General features: G+C 40.4%; 1 protein-coding gene across 1 annotated transcript in view; it reads left to right on the top strand.

The window, feature by feature from the left end:
• The window catches only part of ARHGEF28 (Rho guanine nucleotide exchange factor 28), a 106,742-nt gene extending 91,788 nt beyond the window's left edge, over positions 1 to 14,954 (top strand). Inside the window, 1 exon segment of the mRNA XM_031063008.1 lies at positions 13,872 to 14,954. Coding sequence (XP_030918868.1) covers positions 13,872 to 14,032 — 161 coding nt within the window. The 3' untranslated portion in view covers positions 14,033 to 14,954.
• Positions 14,955 to 25,976: the final 11,022 nt, after the last annotated feature.

The raw sequence follows: 25,976 nt of genomic DNA, 5'->3' as shown, positions 1-25,976 counted from the left end.
AACTGAAACTGGCATAAGTAACCTCACTAGAAAAGGTGTGTCAGTCAACAGGAGGAAAATATGATTGAAAGAAAAATGTGTTAATGCTTTACAGTAATGGTTATGAAATTATCTGCATGAAAGAAGCAAGTACTTTGGCTAATTAGGAAGGAGGGGAAATATAGGTTTTGTGTCAGACTAGACTGAGAATTGAATAAATTAGTCTTGCATTTAATTGACATGTCAAGTTAACCAGCCAAAGTGAGGCCTGAGGATTTACCTATGGATTCACCTCTTTGATTTCAGGAATCAGGGCAATTTTAATTCTTTTAAGCTTTGAAGTGAATAGCATTGTTTGCTGCTGCTACCTTAACTTCATTTATTGAGACATTGTAGTTACAGAAATAGAATTGAAAAGTGATAGATCTGGAAAACTGATTAAACTTGAATGTGGGAAGGTTTTACCTCAGACATTTAGTATGAAGGAGCTATACATGTGACACAGCGAAAAACAAAGTTTAAATCTTTATGGGGGACATAGGAAAACCTGTGATCTTCATAAGCAGCCAAATGCAAACCCAAGGAGCAAAAAGAGGACTCTATTTGACTAATGTAATTTAAATAGTTTTTAAGGGACAGAAATTTGTACATATATGAGTATAAACAAATGAGACTGTTTGATTTTGGAAAAATTATTTATTTATAGTGGCTTTCATCAAAATAAGTGGTTTCTAGAGATGTAGAATATTTAATTTGCAACAGAAAAAGCAAAGATTCCAGAAACAATGTGTAGTATCCTATAACTCCATATAGTTTATACAAATTTCCTTCCTATTCCCTAAGGCAGATTATGCTAATGGTGATTACTCTGTTCAACCTGTTCTTAAAACTGTGTATCAGATTCATTTGCTTTGGTTTCCCATTGTTAATTTAGATGGCATTTAGAACAGTGCATTTTTGTCTGTGCTGGTTTCATCTGGAGTAGAGTTAATTTTCCCCACAGTGTCTGCTATGGGGCTGTGGTTTGGATTTGTGCTGAACACAGGGTTGATAATACAGAGATGTTTCTGTTATTGCTGAGCAGGGCTTGCACAGAGCCAAGGCCTTTTCTGCTTTTGGTACAGCCACACTGGGGAGGGGACTGGGGGTGCTTGGCAGGCTGGGAGGAGACAGAGCCAGGGCAGGTGACCCAAACTGACCAAAGGGCTATTCCAGACCATGTGGCACCAAGCTCAGTATATAAAGTGGGGGAAAGAAACAGGAAAGGGGGGGACATTTGTGGTGATGTCATTTGTCTTCCCAAGTAACCATTTTGCACGATGGGGCCTGGCTGTCCTGTAGATGGCTGAACACCTGCCAGTGCATGGGAAGCACTGAATTGATTCCTTGGTTTGTTTTGCTTGTGTGCACAGCCTTTGCTTTCCCTATTAAACTGTCTTTTTCTCAGCCCATGAGTTGTCCTGCTTTTACCCTTCCCCAGTCATTTTGGTAAGAGAGGGGGCTGTGTGGGGCTTGGTTTCTGGCTGGGGTTAAACCACCACGAAGGCTTAGCTAACCTAAGTTGTGGCCGAATGACATTGAATAAAAGTGTCTGCTCTATGTTTGCATCAGGGAGGTTGAGAACAGTAGGCCTAGCTCTTTTATCATATTTGTGTTAAGGTGAATTTGTTGCAGTCAGGAGAGATTTACCATGTAAAATTGATGCAAGTGTGATAAAAAAATAGGTGAAATATGCTTTGCACCACAGTGTTAAAAAGCCATCTGAAGTGGTACCGGCTCTTTGTCTATGCTTCCAACTCAACACTGGATTTTGGCAAGGAACAAATCTCAGTAACTCAGGGTCTTATTCAGATAGCATAGCTGCTGCTGCTAGTGCTGGAAGTGGCTGATGGGATGATGAGGACTTAGTTTAATAAGATTGCTTTCATCACTTGGAACCTGGTAGATAATGATTAGCAACACCCCCAAAAAAGTCGCCACAGTTCTGCATATGTAATTGTTGTGTGCTAATTTTTATATGGTTGTTGCTGAAAGAACTCCTTCTGAGTACATCTGATTTTTCTAAGCTGGAATGTAACTGTGTCCCATACAGCACACACTTTAAAACAGCATCCTTTGGAGTCAGTGACAGGCCAGCCCCCTACCACTTGCAGAATTGCATGTGAAGATATGTTTCAACCTAATTTTTTTCTGGTATGTCTAAAAATATTTTTAGTAGTGCCATTTTTTTTTCACTGTCCACAGTGACTAAATTCTTTTTGATTTTCTTTCATTTGGAGAGATGGAAAGAGGGAAATTTTTAAAAAGCAAAGGATGATATGACCTATGGAGCTCCCAGTTTGTCAGGGAGTCTCCTGAGCAGGTGTCATATTTTGAGCTACTTTAATTTTTTTGTCTTTTTATATTATAGATGTAGAGTAGATGCCACATTGAGAACAATTCTAAATTGATTTTTCTGTGTTTAACATATCCCTACTACTCTAAGTGCAGATGGCTACAGAAGTGAGCACAGGGCCCATTCAGTGCTCAGTGTAAGTTATAATGAGAATAAAATTAAATGGAAATATATAAGAATATGAAGTTGAGGAACATCAGCACCAGCATTTTCCAAGTTCAAAATCTCATTGATTTATTAGAACAATTGAGCTGTTACTTTTGACTCTGCAACAGGCAACAGCAAATTCTCCATACCACAAAACACTGATTTTCATGCTCTGCTGGAAGATTTCCGTGGCTCTGAGATACTTGGAGGAAATGAATCAGAGAGGAAGTATTTTTTTTCCCTCTTTGGAATAACACTGCTGTTTGTTTAAAGCAAATGGCAAAAGGGATGAAATCACACAGCAGTATGATACCAAAGTCAAAAATATGTCCTTGTATGTCACCTGCAATTAGTATATTTTCACCTCTGTAGAAGTCAGATTTTGTTGTTCTGTTACTGATTTTCCCATCTCAAAACACTTTTCTCATTTCTGAAAATAACCACAGTAGATGCAGCACTATAACATAATCCTTTAATTAAGGCAGCTAATGATATTCTGGTTTTATTTTGTACAGTAATGTAAGTAATGCCTATCCTGTGTAATGTCTGTCTGATTTTATTCTTTCTGTTGTCTTCTCCTTTAGAGATCACTCATTTGTGGAGGGAAGTTTAAAATAGTGCACATCTTTAAGGTTATGAATGGAGTAAAAAAGATTGCCTGACCCTGTCTTTTGAGGTACCACTGGTGTTGGTGTAAATCTGCACTCCATATTCAGGCTTTCATTAACTGCTGACTTACTAAACAGCAACAGGATGATAGCTGAATCTTTCTGATTTTTCTCACACTTATGGTTCCACCAACTTCAGTATAGTGGTTTATGGGGTCAGTGGAATTAGTGGTGTCAATAAAATTCGAATTTTGTGCACGACCCCCCTTATATGCAGATTTATTCTTTATGTGTATTGTGTTTTTTCCATAGGTAGAGGTTTCAGGGAAGTAGAGGGATGAAAAGAGAAAGCAGAAAACCATGGGCAGAGGGTTTTTGGCCAGACAACTGGTTTAGAGTGAACTGGATCCTAAGCTCCAGCTCAGGGATGTGCAAAGATGTGACTTGGATAGCAAGTCTGCAGGAAAAGAGGTAGCCTCTCAGGAAAAGGGCCACAAAACAACTGTCTTGCTGGTTGTTTGATGTTAAGAAGATTCCTTGGGAGGTCTTTGTTTTCCTTGGGAAATGCTCTCTGTGGGTGGAGACCTAGCTGCAGTGCCCTGCTTTAGTACATTAAAATATTTTGTATGTATTTTGTAATGAAGTTAGAGCCCGAAATAGATGCACTAGTGTAAATAAATAATTCATTCTAATAGCTGAGAGAAGCTGTTTATGGATGATCAAATTTTGCAAGATATTGAGTATGCAAACACGCCCTGTAAAACCATGTAGCTGAATCACCAAGTGTATCTGTCTAGCTTATTTTAAAAAGTACAATCTCATTTTAATTATTTAGTATAATACTTTACATATCCCAAGAAATGGCCTGTAGCATGTTGTACAAAAATAATGAAGTGTTAGTAATATGAAACCTCCTCATCATCATCTGCTGTTAAATATTTATTAAGACACTGGGGAAGATTGTCTTGTGCTGGTATTCATCACAGGAGCACCCAACTGCCTTCCAATAAATTTCATTGGCTGTCACCAAACTGGTAGAGATTTCATGGAGTATATTGTTCCCCCTTGCCAGATGCTGTAGAAAATTTCTTTTGGGTGTGAGTTTTTAGTGGGGCAGTAGAGAGGAGGAGCCTTGGTGCTGGTATGGAAGTTAGTTATAGTTTAATCAAATAGGAAGACTTCCAACAGTCACCTGCTGAAATTCCTTGAGTGTTCCTCAGAAGTTTGATCTAAAACTGGGACATAAATGATAAAAAATAGATACGATTTTTCTATATTTGCTTAGGGTCTGTTGTAGAAAAATCATAGTAGTTTAAAAGCCACTGAGTATATTCCGTGATAAAGAATATATGAGAGACAGGTAAAGCAGGGTATTTGGCAAGGATGATTTTTTCTTTCTCTTTGTTAATTGAATTTGAAAATGTAAGGATAATTGTTGCTGACAGACAAACTGCAGGGAAGCTGTCTTCTGTGCAGAGCAACTTGCCATTGAAGCACAGTGCCCTGGGGAGGATATGAAGGTCTAAGGAAGGCTCCTGCATTAAATACAGGCAGTTTAGGGTTGAAGTGAAAATGAATACAGGCAGGTGTTTTAAAACTTGTAGTAAAGGTGAGGTAGAAGGAGGAGGTGATGAATTCAGGCTTAAGGGTAAGACCAGTATTGTTCCTACACGGGAGAAGTGGGAGCAGAAGAGAGGAAAGTGGATCCAAGTGCTCTCCACATACTCGTGGGATGGACACACATGCTTATTTGATAATTGTGGGGTTTTATGGCTTTGATGTACAATTCTTCCTTTACCTCTTATGCAAACTGTTTTCACAGAAGTTACGTGTTCACAGAACTTTTAGCAAACATTTAAAAAGGGCATTCATTTTAAAATATTCAAGTGCACTGAAAATTCCTATGCTTACAATGCAAAATATGGGGAATGTGCAACTTTTCCATTTTTTTCTTGATTTTTTCAAGGACTCCAAGAAGAAAACATGAGTGCATAAACTTCCTGCCAAAAATGAATAAAAATGGCTATGCTGATATTCAATATGCAATAAAAATGTAGTGAATATTTCCCTCAGTTTTGACCTTGGAGAGAACAAGTATCTTTGTGATTATAGATGAGGCTTGTCTCAGATGCTCACTCATGTAGTCGCGCTTGTATTTTTTCCTGTATTAATCAACAGCAGGAGCTTCTCTTAAAGAATAAGATTAGCATGTAATTGATTTGCAACAGGTGCTTTGCCTGATTTTTTTCTTCTGCAGCAATTCTATATATTGACTTAGCACTCTCCTGCTGGTCTCTTTGCGTTTTGGTCTTGTCAGCTTTTATAAGTAAGAAGTGGTGGATCTGGTCTGTTGTTGGGAAATTACCCTATAAAACCAAAGTGCTTAGGAGGCGACTTGAGTGTTTTATAAATTACCTCACCCTTTTGGCTTTTGTAACAGAGCTGTGCCCTTCTGCTACTCAAGAAAATGTTTGCCAAAGTCCAGAGCACACTTCTTTATGTTGCACCTGAAAGACTGGCCAAACACTGGGGACTAAATTGATTTTTTGCCAAGGTCTTTGATTTCACGTTTATTTCAAAGTGAAAAAAAAAAAAAACCAACAAAACAACCCGCAACCAAAGAGTGTCCATAAAATATGAGGCAGAGTTAATCAACACTCTAACATCTGTCTGTGGTAACAGCTCAGAAGAGGAGTTTTGATGTGTAAATGTCCCCTTTTGTTTCAAAGGGAATGACTTCATGTTCCAGAGACTGCTTTTTCCGGGTTAATGCTGGCTGTTTCTCTTTTTTCGAAAGGGAAGGAGATAAAGCCTCACTGCAGTGTTTTATCTTCAGGGTGCAAATTGGGACAGTGGGTGAGGGAAGCGTGGAGATGCTGGCAGGCAGCAGAAAGGGGAGCTGGTTCACTGTCCCTTGAGTCCTTGGTAGTGCTGTTTGTGTCTGTAACTTTATGGGGTTTCTGTTTCTGCATTAAACATTCAAGCAGGAGCATTCCCTACTGATGGCAGTTTGTTTTGACTTCAGCCTGCTGGCCAAATGACTTCAGCAGATGATGGGCTGGGAGGAAATGGTTGCAGACCACTTAGTTTTCACCCGCGTGGGACGCCTGGAAAAGGAGGCTGTGGGGGTTTTCAGTGCCTCCCCACCACTGTTGTCAGTGGGCAGGCAGCAGCCCTGCCCCTGGAGAGGTGCTCTGTGTGGGTGTGCTGCTGCCCTGGGTGGGGCAGGGCCCCTGCGGCGGCAGCTGGTCACGTTCCTTATGATCCTGTGTAGGAAGAGTGTTCTTGGGGTTTTATGGTTCTTTCCTCTTGATCATTTGAGTGCAGCTGTGTTTAATGAGCTGGAAAAGAAGTAGGTCAATAAAACATGTGTTCGTTGTTAGCAGAATACCTGTTGGACCACGTGTTTGTCTGTAATTGACCATCTAAAGCTTCAAAGCTTAGCACAAAGACAATTTAATAGGGAATTCTTGCTTAAATAAATTAATAATAAGCAGAAGCAGACAGCTGTCAGGCAGTCTGCCCTCCCAAGGTGAGACTGTGGGTATTTAATGCACAGACAAATTATGATTTAAAGTCAGACCTATTTTTAAGTCTCTCTTATTGATATGCATTAGAAAAACAGCATGCCAAAAATAGCCTAAGACCCGTATGCTTCAAAAACCAATACAACTGATAACATAGCCAAGTAACTTGGTTAAAATTTTAATCAACCTAATCAATTTTGATCAGCATGCTATGAATTTGATGTCAAAGTGACACTATCAGTATTTGAGCTTGAGTTAGTTTTAAAATATTTTCTTTGGTAAACATCAGTGTTAGAAATAGTGTGTTTACTGGGCCTTAATAAAAGGAAAATGACTGCATCATCACATTACTCCAAACCCTGGAGTATGAGTTGGAACTTTATGATAAATGCCATTTCAGAGGAATAAATATGTATTTTATGTTTCTGGTGCCAAGAATTAAGTCCAAATTGTCTAGGTGAAACTTCTCTGAAGACTTATGAGGCAAAACCTGAAAACGGACCTGCATTGTTTACACAAAGAGTAGAAACATGCAGAATAATGGCAATCCCAGTAATTCTACTATGATAAAAAATGCAGCATACAGATATAGAGAAGAGTTATGTTGCAGACCTTATTCATCATAGACTTTGAATTCCTTCTGTTCTCTGTCTTGTAACAAAAAATGCACCAAAATCTGCTAAGACTAATTAATGTGGGATATCTTCTGAAATAATTTCTCATCTGCTTTTCTGTGTAAAGTTCTCTTACTCATGAAGGTGCTTGTTTGCTTAAGAGATACAGTGGCTGGTTTTTCACAGGGTTGGGCTGGTCAAAAGTAAATAACAGCATTACAATTCCCAGACTGATTTTCTTGACTTACTCAGTCAGCTGGAAATGGATTAGGCTCTTCTTACCTTGGAAGCTTTCGGGTCAAAATATTTTTTCCCAGTGTTTTTTTGAGACCCAGTACCAAGTTCAGTTCCTGCTGTGAAATCAGCTTTATTGAGTTGTGAAGGGCCTGGTTTGTTGATGTTATGTGAGCTATGTTCAGGTGCCAGTGAAACTGTTGGGAATTGTCCTCAAATCATCAAGGCTCACACATAACTTTTCTATAGCAAGTGTTCTGTTCTGGATTGGTAGCAGCAGTATCTTGGTTGTTCCAGGTTTTTCCCTGGTGTTCCAGGTGCCCAATACCACTGCATGGTGTTCCCTTTCTTCCACCAACTTTAAACAACTGAACCTGCAGTATGGAAAATCCATTGCAATCTGGGAAAGTTTTAGTAGGCATTAGAAAAGGCAATCAAAACTGGCCATGGTGAGGAAAGGGCAGAGGCTGAGGTGCTTGGAGTTCCCGGGGGAATTGGCTGTCTGTTGCTAATGAATCTGCATGGAAGCCGCTGGGAGCATCATTAGAGACAAAGAGCTGCTGTGGGATTTGCCAGTGGGTTTTTCAGTGGATCCCATGGGAGTTAGGCTGCCCTTTGCTGTTGAACAGTGGTGGCAAATGAGAGCCTGTTACCCTTGAATTCCTTTGAATATCCCAGACCCGGTAGACTTAGCACTGGTTGTTAGGTGTCTGCTTGTGCTTTGCATTATGCATGAGTGCCAGTGTGGGGATTAAATAGAGCAGCTCTGCCATTTCAAATAGCTGTGGCCTGAAGCTGATGTGTCAGCTGTCAGTCCAAATGAACTTGGTACCAGTTGTTATAAGTACATGTAAAACTGAAACCTAACTCTATTTATTAATTCAGAAGGTTAGTGGTTTTGTGACTCTTCAACATATTTGTTGCTAAAAGTGGCATAAATTGCTCTTCATTTAATGCAGTTTTAGTATGCAGTTTTTATTTGGTAAAGGGGGTCAATGCAACAGATCTTGGAGAGTCACAGCAAGGTAATTGTCTGCAAAATCCTTGTGGTGTGTTCCTTCCACCCTCTCCCCCCACTTTTTTTTCCCCCTTTTTTCTTCCCTTTTTTTTTTCCTCCTTCCTTTTTAGAAATGACTAAGAAGTAAAAAAAGTATCCAGCCTGGCCTGACCTCAGAGCTAACCCAGCTTTGAGGAGGAGTTTGAATCTGAGGCCTTCTGAGATCCTTTCCAATTTGAATTATCCTGTGGTGCTGTGAAATCAGGGTCAGAGCTGAAGGAGGAGCACTAAGGGCTTTCTGTTCAAAACACAGAGACTTGAGAGGTTTTTTGTTTGGAGTGTTTCTTAGTGCCTTGGTTCTCCTGTCCTTCCCACAATCTTCACTGTGTGCAGTCTAGCCTTAACATCAAGAGCTCTGATCCTGGGGAGAGAGAGGAGGGGTGAAGGGGGTGAAGGAGAAAATCTGTGGCATTTATTTGATGTGGAAGTGCTTACATTCTATGACAACAGACAGGAGGTGAGAATCAGTGTGACTAATGAGTTGTTTACTTGGCTTTTGTATCCCCTACCCCCCCAGGTACATGGGCTGTGTTTGTTTTTATATGTATTGATTTCAGATCCCTGCAAATACCATTCCTTTGTCCTTCACCTTGTCAGCAGTTTGTGAGATACTACTAATCCCATCTCTTAATGCTGTGGAAAAGGTAGGGTAGTTAGGATGCAGAATGCTACCTGTTTTTTCTTTCTTTTCCTGTACAACAGTAACATGTTTTTAGCCCGGAGCTGTCGTTTCTCAGAGTTTGGACCCAGACCCTGTTTGGAAATCTGAGGTCCCCTTATAAACTCCCTTGAGAACTGATCCCACATACGACAGGCCTGCCATCTGCCATTGTTTTTATATTGAGGTGGTCTAAAAAAGTATGGAAGGAGTAAAGTGCCTCTCTGCAGTTTCCTGATGCCTGTCCTCATGGTACCAGACATAAACCCAAGGAAAATGGGGAAAAAAATTGAATTTTAGTATTGAATTTGACAGCATCTGTGTGAACGAGACAATTTGTGATTAAATCCAGAGTTTGTTACAAACGGCCTCTAACTCCTTTTGCAAAAATTAGTGGGGAAGACTGCTGGGAATGCCTGGGGTTTCTTTATTCAATGAAATGGTCTTAGCTGAGATTAAAAGGAGTAAAAACTGTACTTTAGGAGTATTTAATACTGAGGTGTGGCACAGGCTACAAGTCCCAAAAAGGCTGAAGTGCTTTCACAACTTACCTAGTATTTGGTCACTAGCCTAAAGCACACCCTTTTTTGCCTTGGGTGTTTGACCAGCCCAACTTCGGAAGAGTGGATTTCTCTGATTTGCTGTTCACTTTTACCTAGGGTATCCATGATGCAGCTATGGTTCTGGCTTGTTCTTAAGATTTACCTGGAATATTGTAGGAGAAATATGTTTTATGTAAGGTGAAGGGTTTCAGTTTGCACATTAATTCTGGGGTCCAGGGTACACAGAGATGCTGACAGCTCTTGGCTGGTGCAAAAGTGGGAGGGAGCAGAAGGCTGTGTCAAGAGTGGACTGTGGAAGGGTCTGAGCTACAGCTCAGTTTTGTTAAAGCTTTGGAAATAGGGAGTATTTTCTGCATTTATCTAACTATGAAAGAAAAACAGTGCAGATGAGCAAGTGGATGGCTATGGCCAGGTACAGTCCTTTGGTTTGTCCTCTCTGGGAGGGTGTGAAAGCACGGCAGCAGGCAGAGCCCAGCCCGGGCAGCAAGGGCACCAGCAATTTTGCCCGGTGCTGGTGATATGGGTGCTGGTCTGGTGGGCGCGCTGTTGAGCCAAATACAGCCTGCCAGAGAGAGCATCTGCTGGTAGCTTGGAAGAGAGCAGAAAAAAGGGTAAGTAAGTGCTGAATTTAAACAAAGGGGATAACGCAGAACTCATTTTATGGCTGATTTTGACAGGTGAATTACAATCACATTGATGGAAGCTCATAAAAGGCCAGTGGTCTGTATTTGCCTGACTCTTGATCCATAGTGAAATCGGATGTTTGCCTCAGTGCAGCAGAGAATGGGCCTGGAGAGGGACTGGGATGGGTGCCCCAGCTTCAGGGGATCGTGGGAGAGCTTCGTGGGTGTCTTTCTGATAGCAGCCCCTTAGCCTTGCTGTCTGCACAAATAATCAGTTTGTTTTCCTTTTTTATTTTTATTAAGCATTCTCAGCTCTCAGAGTTCTTTAGTAGACATCAGCTGATGTTTTCAAGTCTGATTTCAGAAGTTTCCTCCTTGTTTTGGGAGAACATTTCAAGAGGAAGATTTCTTCCACCTTTCTCCTGCTTAGTGACAAGGGCAACTCAGTTTCCCCATGCTATACCTGAGAGCTCAGGGGAGGCTTCTTGGCTGCTGTTACTGTTCTACATTACAACAACCAAGGCTGACTGGCAGCTCAGTCCACTTTTCTCAGTGTCCCTTCACTTCAAACTGTTGCTACCATTTCTAGCGCTTCTTCCACTCTTCCATGCACTACCCTTGGGGCACATCACACTGCTGCCTGTGATACCAGCTGGTCTGCTGGCTCAGCTGCTTCCAGCACTTCTTGGCTGCTGTTACTGTTCTACATTACAACAACCAAGGCTGACTGGCAGCTCAGTCCACTTTTCTCAGTGTCCCTTCACTTCAAACTGTTGCTACCATTTCTAGCGCTTCTTCCACTCTTCCATGCACTACCCTTGGGGCACATCACACTGCTGCCTGTGATACCAGCTGGTCTGCTGGCTCAGCTGCTTCCAGCATGGCACTGGGCAGAGAAACAGCAGCCACCCTCCCCGATGGCAGGCTGAGTGTGTTGGCCTCGGGGACACATTGTGCTTTTGTTAGGCAGAGTCTGTGTTGAGTGCCACCTGAAGTGCATCCAAAACCAGCCCCTTCCCTCCTCAGTTGGATTAAGCACAACCTTTCCAGCCTGAAGCCACTCGGCTCCCCAGCAGCAGCTGTGCTCCGACCTCCTGAGTGCTCTCCTGCTGTTCAGGTTTCCCAGATGCAAGGTATTTAGAAAAAAAAAAAAAAAAGAAGCTGAACTAGTGATAAATCATTTATTTTGATAGTGACATGATCTGATTTGTTTTTGCAGAATGCTGAGAGTTTTCGCTGCTCAGCTCTGCTGCTTGTAGTTATAACAGTTAATGAGAAATGGTTTGGAAACAGCTACTGTTTTAATTGCTGAAGCAATTACTATTTAGTTTTGCTGGTGGAAAATAATTGCATGTAAGGTGTTTCTTTTCTGTGTATTTTCAAATTTGTAAACAGACTTCTCAAATTATGTACTTCATAAACTTTGGAAACAGATCTTTCAAATAAGTGTTTACTCCCTGGTATTCTTATGTACATAACTTGGGTAATGTGAATAGACTCGCAGGACGTAAAAGAAATATTAATGTGGATAAAATTACCTGAAAATGTAAGTGTTTAGAAGTAGAGGAACTTCTGCTAGTAGGACTCTTTTTAATAAATAAACAACCCAAATGCATCCAGTTTTCATAAAGACAGACATATTTTTGCTTTCTTCTGTGGGCTGCAAATTGCACTCATTTTCTAATATAATCATCAAAAAGAAATAAATGCAGACATCATCTTCAAAAAATCAGGCCTATTTGACTAAATTAGGGAGTCAAGATTTTCTGTGTTAGGTATTGCAAATAACTCACTTGCTATCAAGCAAGACTTACTTTGGATTTTCATTAAGACTGAAACTTAATCCAGAATAAAAGAGTAAAAGAAAGACAATTGAAGACTAATTTTTGTAGTATTCTGTGTCATTCCAGTATGACTAAGCTCATTTATAAATACCTTGCTCCTGCCATTGACTGTGCAGTCTTGGCAGCAAGAATAAGATGCATGTGGTTTATGCTGGGAGCTGCAGCCCCAAAGCCCGTTTGCTCCCCCCAGCTGTGAGAATATCAAAGAGGAGAAGATGCTGAAGGCAGAGGCTGCGATATGATGTGTTCCCACATGCCCATTGCATAACCATCCCACACTGCTCCACACAGCCCATGCCAGGGAGCAGCCAGAGAGCCTAGGCTTTTCGGGGTGCCAGCAAGCTTGTTTTGCCTTGAACTCACTCCTGCCTCAGTGAACAAGACTGATGAAAGTCACATATATTTGGGGAATGCCAAATGTGGGCATGTGTCATTATGAATTGCCACCAGCTAAGTGACATGGTGTGTAAAAACACAAATAGATCCTTAAGAGTAGATTTCCATTGCACATACACGTCAGAAGTAGGGACCAGAGCAAGCATGAAATGTCTCTCCAGCTCTGCATGAGTGATCAAGGCTCAAAGAACGCCAGATCTTGGTTTGCGTGCTTCTGGCATTACCATGCTGTTCAAATCTCTCTTTCTTTCTACAGTCCTTTTTTGAGAGGGAAGAATGAAAATTTAACTCTTCTGATGTAATAGAAGAGTCAGTCAGGCTAAGATTACAGTGAAAAGTATTGCAGCATATCCATTACAGATATTTTTCATTGCTATGCATGAGGATACACATTCTTTGTTATGCAGCTTGTTTTTATGGTAAAGTTGCTTTGAAGAAATACAGATGTAGAAAAGTCAACTACTGAGATGCAGGTTCTGAGGGCCCAAAGTGCTACAAAATGCTGACTGGGGATAAAACCCAACTGTAATCATGTTGTTTTGGTTTATAAAGCTATATATGGATCATCATAGAAGCGTTCATTGTGGAATGCTGGAAAACAAGCACCTGATTCTCTGCATTTGTGGGAGAAAATTGGAAAGATAAGACTGTTGTGAAATAATGTTCTAGTGTTTGGATGCAAGTGTTTCTCTCCACGTCGCACCAAAAAGATCAAGACAGAGTAGAGTAGGTAGTTTATGCCAATAAACACAGTAAACTTGGCAGAAAAAGCTGAATGCAAATGCCAGCCATGTAGACTTCTAACTTTGCTCACTTAATTCTTTTGCATCCATAAAAGGAAGGCTTATGAATAAAACTCTGTGTAATGATGAAACCTGTATGAATGTTACAACTGTATTATTACTAACAAAGAGACTGATTATATGCTGTCTGCTTCCCTCCAGCTCAATTCTGACCTCGTTTATCTCTTTCCATTATTGTGTATCTGTTTAGTAAAGTTTGGCTACACATGTATAATTACTATTATTATTAGTTGAATAAATTTCACTAACTTTGGGTAAGGTACGTTTCACCAGGCTGTAGTATAATTTGTTCTAGAGTACTGTTTTCCTTTCCAGACAGATGCAGCAAACTAGAAAATGGTGCTAATGAAAAAGTCAGAATTTGCCCTTTTTGATGGCAGAGGCATGGCAGAAAATGCATTTTCCTTCTCTTGTGTGTTACAGATCTGAACACATCAGAGACCCAAGGCTCCCAGAAAAGTGTTCCAAACCAGGGATCCCTCCAGTCACCACAGGTAGATGAACTGATGCTGAACCACCAGCCTCAGAGCCTGCAGGATGCAGAGAGTGGAGCCAGAGTAGAGGAGAAGATTGTTTACCTCTGATAACTTGTTTTCTAATCTCAGTAGCACTTTGCAAAGACAACTGTGTTTGCTTTTCTAAATTTCTTCTAGTTCTTCTCTGTATGACCATCTGGCTTTAAGGGTAGTATTTAATAGTAAATGCAAAATTTTCCCCATGATAAATATAGCAAGTAAGTTATTTTGAAGCCATTGTTGTATAATCTTTAATTCATGACATGATTTCAAGTGCTTTGCAAGAAGCAATGAGTAGCAGGGGAAACATAACATTTTGAAATTGTAAAGGTGGCACCAAGGACTGTGAAAGCTAGTGTTGATTTTCTTGAGTCCTCTTACAAGGATGAGCTAAGAAAGATGGGTCTGCTGCTTGAGATTTCAGAGTGTGTATCAGTAACAGCTGTGATATAACATGAGAAGACAGCAATGTAACAATGATGGCTCAAGTCTTTGCTGAAGTGTGCTGTATACCCTTAGCTGATGGGTCATTTTCCTTATCTTCTAGCTCAGGAACTGCTCAGAAGGGGATGTTTTTTATGGTCTGAGCATAATTGCGTAATTGTGTTTTCTGATGTCCCAAAGCTTTATTACCATTTTGATACTACTGCCAATTTCTGTGCAGAGATGCACTAAATCAGTTATTGTGTTATAACTGTTCCTCATTTCAGTAAGTGTCCTTACACATTAAAATTTACCAGGTGAAACCATCTCACTGGTCAAGAGAAAAGAAAGGGGATAAATAGTAGGCTTCAGTTAACTGAACTCTTCTGGACTCCACTGCTTTCCTGTGTAGAAATCAGATAACTTTCTGCTTTCAGATTCCTGGGATTCTCTGTCTTAGGCAGTAAGAAACCTGTTTTGTGCCTTTTTGTGCCTTTTTGTGCCTTTTTGTCTTTCTGAAAAATTCATACACTTCTGTCAAACTAAATAAATATTCTGTGCATTTCTATGAAACTGTAATTTTGATTCATTTCTTGATCCTCCAGAGAAATAAAAAAAATGGAGGAAAAAAAGAGTGTCCAGGCCTTGTTTGCACTGAGCTCTGCTGCAGATGTGTGTTGCTGGTCCAGCATAGCCAAAGCTGTGTGCTTCAGCTGACAAAACCAAGGATGTGCCTATCACCACTTAGCATGGCTGATGGCATTGGCAGGGGTGCAGCAGAAATGCAGCTGCAGAGCTCCTGGATGTTCCTGCCCAGCTGCCTCACATCTGCCCCGCTCAAGGAGCAGAGGAACACAGGATTGCTCCCACCCCTTTGACTGGGTCGGTGCCAGTGGTTTCCATTTTACCCTAAGCCTTGTGTTGTGCAAAACCTTTTGCAGGGCACAGAGTCTTTCTTAGATGTGTGCATTTGTCAGCAAGGGTGACTGAGAAGGATTCTCTTCCAGGGACTTGGGTACTTCAGGGAATACCCGAAAGTAGAGCTTTCTGAGCTGCATTTTACTGGACTCCAGAGTAGTTGTTCACCTGGTATTTTGGGCAAACAACCAAGCACCTGGCATGATGAGCAGGACATAATTCTCAGCTGTATTAAATGATGTGCAAATGCCATCAGGGAAAGACTGGGCCTGCAGACATGGTTTCTGGTGTCTATGTTCAGCTTTCAACACTGCTGCTAACTGGCAGCACTTCAAAAATATGTCTCTTTATAAGAGAAAAAACCCCAAAACTCTTTTACAATTTCTAGAACTGTTTTATCTTCTTTACTTTTCACAATTAGATTAAAATTAAAATGTGGATCCAACTTCTCTTAAGGGCCCTGCAGTAGGGACAGAGTCAGCAATGAATTCAAGGTTGCCACCTGAACAGCTTTTTGGCAAATTCCTGAGTAGCCAGACCGATTTCTCGGGATGCTGTATACCCCAGGATATGTGCCTTGCCCAGAGACCCATGGGAAATTAAAAAAAAATGAGCAGTTTTCTCCACAGTTACTCTCTCTGCATTTTATTATGCCTTGGCTATAACATCTGGTATTGGTTACTGTCAAATCCAAACTGCTGGATGGATTGCTGCTTTCCCAGTTTGGTGTGGGAATTCCCACATAAGCGTCTTGCCACTGAGAGAGGAAGAGATGATGCTGCTTCTCTCATCAGTTTTAATTGAGGGGCTGGGAGCTGAAAAGAGGCTGGCCCAGACTTCGGCTGTTGTGCAAATTCTTTAAGTCCCTTAAAATCAGGCAGCATCTTATTTTGCTCACCTGTGTTTACAGTAAAACTTCTGACATTTCAGAAAGGCAAAGGCAGGAAACAGGTGGCCTCTAGATTTAGGTATTTTAATTGTAGAAACTGTTTTAAGTATAGGCCAATATGGTCTTGGCAGGTGCTCTTTATAACAAGATGTATTATGCACCCCTGAACTCTGTCCATTATTTAGGCATTTCTTAATACTTAGCAGAATTTAAACACAGCCCCAGTGAGACTCAGCTATTTTAGCAGTCTGTGTTTTCAGTTACCATCAGGCATATATTAATGCTGGGTCATCTTTTTTAATTAGAAAAATATATTCAGAAATTCTCTTCACCTTTTTTATGTTATTTTGAGGCTGGCTTACTTGCAAAGCCTGTTTTTTTCACTCATCCCATATATTGTGTTTTCTTTTTTGCTATGCTTCTCAAAGCATCTTGCCTCTGAAAACTCAGAATCTAATTTAGTCATTAATTTCAGTGCTTAAATGAAGGGAACAACTGCTGTACTACAAATATCCATGGTACCAGGATGAGGTTTGTTTGTTTTTTCTTATTTTAATATTTTTTCTCTATCTTCTAACAAAGAACGGATTTCTTTGCTGTAATGGCTTGACTTTTCCAGCATTTTCTCCTTAATGTTGTATGCTACAACAGTGAAGTTGTCATATCAAGCAACTTTAAAAGACTTTTAAGAAAAACCTGCAACAAATCTTTTCTTCAGCAAGTTTAAAGTAATGGTAGAGAAGAAATTAATGAAGAGCTTGAGCTTGCAGTGTGCTGGATCCAGATCCTTGGATTTATGCATTCAGTCATTTGTAGAATGAGGGCAAAAGGAAGCAAATTCTTCACTTGGATGCTGTTTGAGTATTAAGGTAAACAACACAGCTGCATTTCAAAAAGATTTTTCACAAAGGTCATACATGTTATTTTCAAATCACTAAATTAAATACAGATTAGGCTATCAGCAAAACTCCCCAAAGTTTGTTTACTGAAATGATTGAAAAAAACATGTTGATGTTCCATGTAAGGAACACAAATAATTTTACTTAGAGAGGGCTGTTAGCTACATTAATTTATATGCCACCCACTTAGTTCAAAAAAGTCAGTAAGATTTTTTGCTGCATCCTAATCAAGTAGGTGCCAATTTTGTAATGTGCCATATTGCTGCTAAAAACATTTTTGCAGTGTGATGGTGTTCATTCGAAGAAAAAGACATTGTGCTTTGGTAAATAACATGTGCAACTTGCTCAGGCTGAATTTTGAAAGCACTGGAGAGTTGCAGATGAGGCAGTTTTCCTTGTGCATTTGGTGACAAAATGGGGAAATAGTGACTATTGATGACTAATGGGATGGGGTTTGGATAGCTTCTAATGAATCCTTCCCATCCAAAACCTTCACTGTGCCCAGTTTATATTACAGAAGTAGAAACAGCACAGGTTGTGGAGCATTAGCATACTGGAACAGGCTGGATGTCTGCTTTTACAGAATTGTGGACCTGCAGTTGATTTCTTCCATTTTTCCAAGGCAAATGGATACATTTGGTGTTTTCTCATCCCTGGTAAAGATTTGTATGTAGAAGCACCGTGAAAGTATCTATGAGTGTTCTTGTTAATCTTAGTCATAAAGACAGCTACATGTTAACCTCCAAAAAGATTTTTCTGAATTGCTGCAAAATAGTGAGATAAGTCTGCGAGGATGGCCTGAATTCAATGGCTTGAATTTTGCATAAAGGCTCCCTTTGGCAGGCTGATGTCAAAGAGTGTTTCATTTCTTCAATATAAAGGAAAACCCTCAAAGGATAACCTTAGAGGCATTATTCTAAAGCAAGGCTGGCATTATTCTAAAGTGTTGGCATCAATCCAGCCCTTTGCTCTGAAAAAGTGCATCAGACAATAACCTACTAGACTTCTATGAGGAGCTCATCAAAGGCTTCCACATTGTGGAAGAACTTGCAAGGGTGTGAAATGATCCAGGTATCTCACCTAGAAATGTCAATGTTTTTCCCTGACATGCAGAGCAGAGTTGGAAGCAGCTCTATGCAGGTCGGTAGTTGGCTCACAAATTCCCAGAGCTATGTTTCTTATTCCATGGATCATCTCTGCTGAAGTTTCTTCCTGTTCTCAGGCCCACATCAGGATGTTGTCACCTCTTACATGGAAAGGTTCTTCCAGAGGGAGGTCTGCAGCACCCACCAAATTCTGAGGCTGAGTCTTAAAATATCCTGGGTGGAGACCAGAAGAAGAGAAAAGAAACATGAAAAAGCTGCTCTAGGTGTAGAAAAGGCAGGAAGAGTGTCCACTTTAATTAGATGTTTCTAAGCTCCTTCATGGAACAAGCTTTTTTATTCAGAGAAAAACCCCTCTATTTATCACACTACTATTGATTCCAGTGCCAGAGAGAGCAAGTACCCTATATGTATACGAAAAGGACAGTGAAGCATGTAAGTTCAAACAAAGAATTTCTGCTGTGGAGACTTAACAGACCCAAGGGAAATTTCTTATCAGATTTCTGTAAAGCCAAGCCATACTACAAGAACTATGCAGAGGCATGAACCTTCCACTCACCCAGGTTACCACTGCTAATAACAAGGACCAGCATGGGTAAATAATTGCATGAACTGAAGACAGCTTGTGAAGATCAGTGTGAGCCCTGGCCTTCCCATGCAAGTGAACAAACAGGATATCTGGATTCCCTGTGTTTAGCCTATTGAAGATGCCCAGGCCAAGCTGTGAATCCACTTGTGCTCCTTTTGAGTAGTACAAGAAACGTGAGAAATTAGTGTTGCTCCTGATTTAAGTAAGTAATGTCTCATTTGAAATGAAAACTGTCCCCATTTCCTACTTGCACACAGCTGTACTAGCATTGTTGAACAAGTGCTGAAACAAGCCATTATAGGTCAATTCCAGATACAAAGCAGCCAAGTGGACAAAAAGAACTTTATTAGCACTGACTGAGCATCTCCTGCTTTCAGTCAGTGGAGACTAACTATCCTTATCCTCTGGGGTTTCTTTCCAGCTTTTAATTAAGGAGCAAGTTTTCACAGTCTCATACTCGAATTGTCAGTGAAAAGAAAAACATTAAGAGTGAAAGCTACAAGGATATTCCTCTGGATGGCCCCTAAGAGAAGTGCTGGGTGCTGAGGGAAGGGCTCCAGCTCTGGGGTTTGTACATGGATATCGTCAGTTCAATGATGCTGGCAGCTTGGTAATCCAGAAAACCAAATCTGGCTGTGGGACCAAGCCATTTGGTGTCACTGAAGCTGATGCCTGGAAGCATGGCTGCATGTTCAATCCCGCTTTGCCACGCAGCAGGGTGGTGGGGCCCTGGGGTAACCTGCGCTTTGCTCAGGTCACCTCCCTGACTGGCTCCCATCCCTTCAGAGCCTATCATGAAGCTGAATGGTTGTATGCAGCCTGTGAGAGATGGCTTGCAGCCTTGGGAAACCTCTCTTGGCATACAAAATAAATGCTGAGCACTGAAGGATACTTCACACAAAGAAATTATTGACAGGAATAGGATGCATCTGCTGTTTTACTGGAAGTCACCATTTGCTCAGCAGAAGTTCAATTTCTAATCCTGACTCCAGCTGTTCTCATTTAATTTACGGCATAATTATTCAAAGGAATCAGGATAACAACTTTCAAGGACAAGATATGGACCCACCAAAAGGCAAAGAAGTTTAGTTTATTGGTAAATGGTTGGTTACTTTTGCTTGTCCTACAAGCAGAACTGTTGGAGTCTCATAAACTAAAAACCCCATGAAATTACATACTTCCAACATATTTCTGAAGGACACTGATCATGTGTAACAGCATGGTTTGCAGACACCAAACTCAAAGTATTCTTCTTTCTGGGAAATTTGAAGTTCAGAACACCTGGACTATTGAAATTCACCAGAATGCTGTTCTTCCACCTATAATTTCAATTAAATGGAAGTCAACTATGCTCACCATTTAATTTCACAATTGCCTTCTGATAAGCAGAAACATTTCCCTAAACATTGTCAGATGCTTCCAACCTATTATTTCTGCCACTACCATCAACAGTTCTGGGGTAATTATAGAGATGGGCCTGAACATAAAAGAGATATCAGATACTTGGAACATGCAAACGTGGATCCAAGCTTGACAGACTCACACAAAGTACTTCACTTCCACGTAAAGTTAGATTATGAACTGTCAGACAAAGTGATAAGGACTCAAAAATAAGTGACTGTAGAAATAAGCAGCACAAGCAATAGTGGAAACTGCTTCTTTTATACAGCATTCAGGAAGTCAGTGACAAACACCTGTATAGATATTCTGTGAAATTACATTATTATAACAATGATGTCTTATTATTTGATAAAGGATTTTGTTAATGTGTATTTGGAGTATAATTAAACTACTAGGTAGCTCTAGTGATGAAAGTAAAGCTGAAAAAGATGGACTGGGGTATAAAATTTTATAGCCAGGTAGCAGGAAGTATTTTCATGGATCGAGAACCCACAGTGGGCAGAGAAGGAGAATAAGATTACATTGTCTCATCTCCTGGAGATAGTCTTGCCTTTTTCTGTCTACTGCTGTGTCACGATTGCTGCCCCAACACAAAATCAGGGTGCTCTGGGCCCATTGCAGCAAGCGTCTGGCCTGGGTTTTTCTCCCCAGAGGCAGAGATGTTAGGGTGTGGGGAGCCCACCGATGTGCCCCATTCTGGTGAGGATGGCTTCTTCTCTCTGCTAAAAGGGGGATTTTACTCTGTATTGCAGAGAAACTATGCACTACACAAACCACACACTCAGCCTTCTCATATATTTGGTGCTCTCTTTCATGTTGCCATGTAATAAAATGTAATTGACGAGGATATTAAGTATTGCCTTCTAAAACACAACATCTCTGTGAAAATTCAAAATGTGTTCGAATTTTTGTGAAGTAACAAGGGTCAAGTATGGTTATAATAATTAACAACATGTGTGTTGTTTAATCTTCAAAGCAAGCTTTACCTTTAGACGTCCATAATTTACTCAGTAAATATTGTTCCTCTTACTTCAAAAGGAAGCAATAATTAGATTATGCCTGGACTCAGATTAACATTTAATTTGTGCATAGTTTCAGACCAACATAGCTGTCTGCATACAATAGCAAAATAATTATTTTTAACTCTGTATGCTGCCAGTGTTTAAAATTGTAATTTAATACCCAGAGGAAAGATATGGCAGAGTAAGACATGCAAACACTCAGAGGTTTTCCAAGCCCACATCTCTCCATCCACTTGTCATTCGTGCACTGCCACAGACTAAAGTTGCCTGCTCCTGCCTCCTTCCCATCCACTGTTTTATCAAAATCCCCGCTTATGTCAATTTTCAGGGGGTTTTTTAGAGGTTTTTCCTATTTGTTTTTTTGGTTGGTTGGGTGTTGTTTTTGGTTTTGGTTGGGCTTTTTTAAGGGTTTTTTGGGGGACTATTTTTAATGTCCTGCTCTAGCCCCACCAAGGGAGCCTGGCCCACAGGCGCAGGAGTCCTGGCTGGGCCCTTCCTATAGCTGTCCCTGAGGAACGGGCTAGCAGGGCATGTGCACAGTGGGAAACAGCTGAGACAGCAGTCCTTCCTGCTCTGAGGCTGGCCTAAGAGGATTTATCTAAACAGCCTCCCAGTTCTGGGCTGGCTATGGGAAAAGATGGCTTGTGGGCAATGGTTTGCAGCTGACCTTTGGCCATCAGGACTACCTTCCCTAGGCGGGGCTGAGACAAGATTTTAATTCCTGGTAGGGAGTCCTGGCACTGTCATGATGGAGAAATCCAATCCAGTGCCTCCTTTAATGTAGCTGAGTACAAAAGGAAACTGAGAATGGGGGGCCATTGCCCACAGAATCACTGAAATAAGCAACTTTTCCATTAGCTGCAACAACCTCTCTTACTCCAGCCTCTATTAGCATCTAAATGATGGGGATCACACCTTGCCAAAACATGTACTTGGAGCCTAAACTGACAAGATAAGAGGACTAGTGAGATAAGAAGTACACCAAAGAAGTTCTTATTTGCTACAAATATTTTCATAATCACCTTTATGATATGAGCTGCAGATGCAGCACTGCAAAACATTCCTATCCATTTTGTGAAGCCTGAAATTTTTTTTGAGCGTAAATAAGTGGTAATGGACTTCTTTCTAGGCTTTGAAAAGAGTATGACTGCTTTAATGTGACTTAACTTGAATGCTATTATACATTTTAATGAGGTAATGTATGAGGAGGGGTCAGTAGAGCAAGGACTCATTCTGTTCACATCAGCACTGACACTACTTTGCTGGCACAGGAGTAGTTCTGCAGCCACCATTTGAATAAAATATGGAATGTAAAATGCTGTATTGAATATTCCAAATCAGGGTAGTCTGTTGTTGCCCCATTGTTGCCATGGGGACTGCGTGAAGGTTGGATTAATTAAGGCCTGAGCAGATGCTCTGGAGTATGTGGTGTCATTTGTGCTTTCTGCTTGTAATTAACATGCATATGTGCAGGGTGAGAAACTGGGGAAGAGAGAGATACCCACCTTAATTTGTGTGTGACAGCTTCTCAGGTAATATGAATTATTGGTGTATGAAAAGCAATTCCTCTACACATACTAAAAATGCAGATTAAAAAAATAAAGGAAAAAAGGGATAACCAAAATAAACATCTAGCTGAGCCACTATGTTTAGTATGAGAATGCCAGCATTAATGATACAAATTTCCCTCCTTGTTACTACAAGATTTAGGAATTCAAAAGAGCCACCTCATCTCTGAAATAGATTCAGGTTAAAGAGTATCTTTTAATGTTATCATATAAAGTTAAAACTTATCATAGCCTTGGGGGGTATTTTTATGCATACACATTTTATGCACGCAAAGAGAAAGGGGATAGTTTATTCTAGTAGTGTGTATGTAAAGTTAAGTCTCCTTTCTGGTTTTTGGAAGTCTGTTTGAGCTGCTAGCTCAAAGGAAGCAGTGAAATAAAAATTCAAATCACTTTCCCTATGCTCAATAAGCATCTGCTGTTGTCCTAGCAGGGCTTGAAACCTTGAAGACAATGTTAAAGATTTTCTGCTTTGCCTGATGATGGGAGAGTAACATCCACCTCTTTATGAGTACTTCAGCACATGCCCTGAGCTTCACAGGGCATGTTTTTGGGCTATAAGGGATCAAACATAGAAGCAACATCTTCCAAAGAGGGTGGTGAATATGGTGGTGGTCACCTACTCTTCCACAGCCACTTCTGTTCTCTCTCTACCTTTGCACAGGGACGTGGAGATTCCCAATTTTTCAAAGCCTCATTCAAAAACAAGAGAGAGGAAAAAATTCCTAACTTATCCCATGAAAAAAATATTATATGAACTTTATCTTTTGAGCTTTTAGAAGTGGGAATACAGTGCCTCAGAGGAGGCACAGTTGCAGTGTGACTACCTCGTGGCGCTGGAATCACAGCTGCTAGAAAAAGAAATGCAAAGAAGTGCTCACAGTGTTTCCTATGAGTACTCAGTTGAAAAGAAATCAACCTCTCAAAACTGCACACATTTCGTACAGTGAATGAAAAGTCATCACAGTGCTTCCAGGTGAAATTTTGCAGAAGCCCAACAGCTCCCTGTTTTAGGACAACAAGTTTCCAGCCTTTCATGATCAGAAGATGAGTTCTTACCATTCCTAGTAGTAAGATAAAATTAGGCATTTTCATATAAATATGTAGAGGGCAAAAGCAAGGATATTAACTTGCTTAGTGCTATTAAAATAATATTTCTGTAGGACAGTTATCATCCTGGGTCCTATTTTTAAAATTAATTTTCTAGGCACTCTTGGCAAACTTTTATACCTGAGCCTGCTCCTTATATAGCAATCAGGGTCTTGAAATACTTTTCTTTTTTAAATAAAATTATTTCCAGTGTAAAACTCTCTGACTTGACTGTGTGACTGCAGAATGAAAAGTGATGGATGTTTTTCTCTAGATTGTGAGAAAGAATAGTCAAGCTAATGAATGCTGAAGCATGTTTCTTTCCCAGGTGCTCCATACTCTCTCACTCTCTAATTTGCCTGCTAAATCTGCTGCATTTTCCTCTCGTTTCTTAGTGTTTAAGGATTATCTCATATGCTCTCTTGGGAAATGTGGCTTGCTTAGGGTTATGGAAGTAATTAGAAAAGATTGCAGCCTGCTTTTTGAATGAGTCTGGATTTATTTCTGTTTTTCTTTTTGCTAATGGGAGGCTTGCTTGTTCTTGCTTTGATTTAGATTTTTTTTCAGAAAGAAAAATACAGTCTAATTCACAAAAAATAAATGTTTGAGCAAAAGCTGAAAAATCCACAGAAATCCCTGGATGCTTTTGACCAAATGAACATGCTTAAATTAAACATAGACACCCTTTTAAACAGAAAGGACTGGAACAGACTGGAGATATTGATTCAGTTACCGTGTCACTAGGAAAGTAAGAAGATAAATGAATAATCTAGGAAGAATATCCCCAGATTTGTGATGAAATCCAAGTAAATTTACACTTGTCTCTATCCCAGCTCTAAACCTTGAAGCAAATGAAATCTGTACTCTCTCCATAAGCACATGTAGACTTGTCTCTTTAGACACAGAGGACAGTTTTATCAAGAGTGTACTTTCTTACTCCAGGCTTTCCTTATGTGAATAGTTTCTGAACATGTATATTTAATTACCACCTTGATTTCAATGACAATTTAGATGTTTTCTCTGTTTTAGGTAAACGTCAAAATCTCTGCTTCTTGGCTCTGGGGTTTTTTATGTTGTTGGCTGATCTTACAGATACTTGCCATCTTTTCTGTAAAGAACTATTTTCCCCTTCCATTAGTAATACACAGGGGAATACTGTTATGTTTTTATAATATTTGCAGGAAAGCCTTCCTTGAGTTCATTATTAGATGACCCTCACGTACTATTCTTCCTTCCTGGCCTTAGTCTGTATTTTCCCTGAGGTCCTTATTTGTCTGTCTTCCTGAATGAAACGGTAATTGAATGGTAAGTCTTGAAATGATCTGTGTCTGAAGGTCCTTGGAATATACCTACACCAACCAACACCTTTAAAAGGATTAGAAGCCTTCAGCTAGGTATAATTCAGCTAGCTGGGAAACCAGACAAATTGTAACTGTGACAACCTCAAGGGGCCTATGTGCCTTGGCAGGGGGAATGAGTTGCAGTGAGTGCCATATAGCTCTGTCTGCAGTGTTTGTGGTATCCAAACTAACTGGCTGAAATAGAGCTTGAATATTGGCAAGGCATTTTGCATCTTACGTGTAAAAAAAGCCCAGGGCTGTCTCAGGAATCGTTTGGTGCTAAAACTATTACATAGGGCAGGCATTCATGTTCTGTATTTGTGCCTTAATTTCTTTCCCTGGCACTTATTACTAAATTTATTACTGGACTTATTTATCAAGACTTTTGACATGACTTCTCATGTTACTCCTAAAATCAAAATGGATTGGGTGTTTGTCAATATAGAAAAATTCAAAGCCTTGCATCAGTGCTGGAATAATGCTGAACAGCAGCAGAAATCTGAGAGATCCAGACCAAAGGGACTTGGAGACCCAGGAAAGGAATGGTGGACCCCAGTGGAGCAGGCAGTAGGTCAAACAAAGCAATTATTTTTCTCAATTTGATACTTGCCAAGCCATTTTAAGATACTATGTCCAGCTAGGGGACCCAGCACAGTGTAGTTACTGGAAACTGGAGCTCAGGAATCCAGAGAAGGATGCAGTGGGTGCCATACAAGAAGAGCCTAAGGTAACCCCAAGGGCTTGGTCCATGGACGACAGACCCAGGCTGGGA

This window comes from Geospiza fortis, unplaced genomic scaffold (genome assembly GCF_000277835.1).
Source record: "Geospiza fortis unplaced genomic scaffold, GeoFor_1.0 scaffold246, whole genome shotgun sequence".
Lineage (NCBI taxonomy): Eukaryota > Metazoa > Chordata > Aves > Passeriformes > Thraupidae > Geospiza > Geospiza fortis.
Note: the sequence above shows the minus strand (reverse complement) of the source record. Positions and strands in the feature narration are given on the sequence as shown.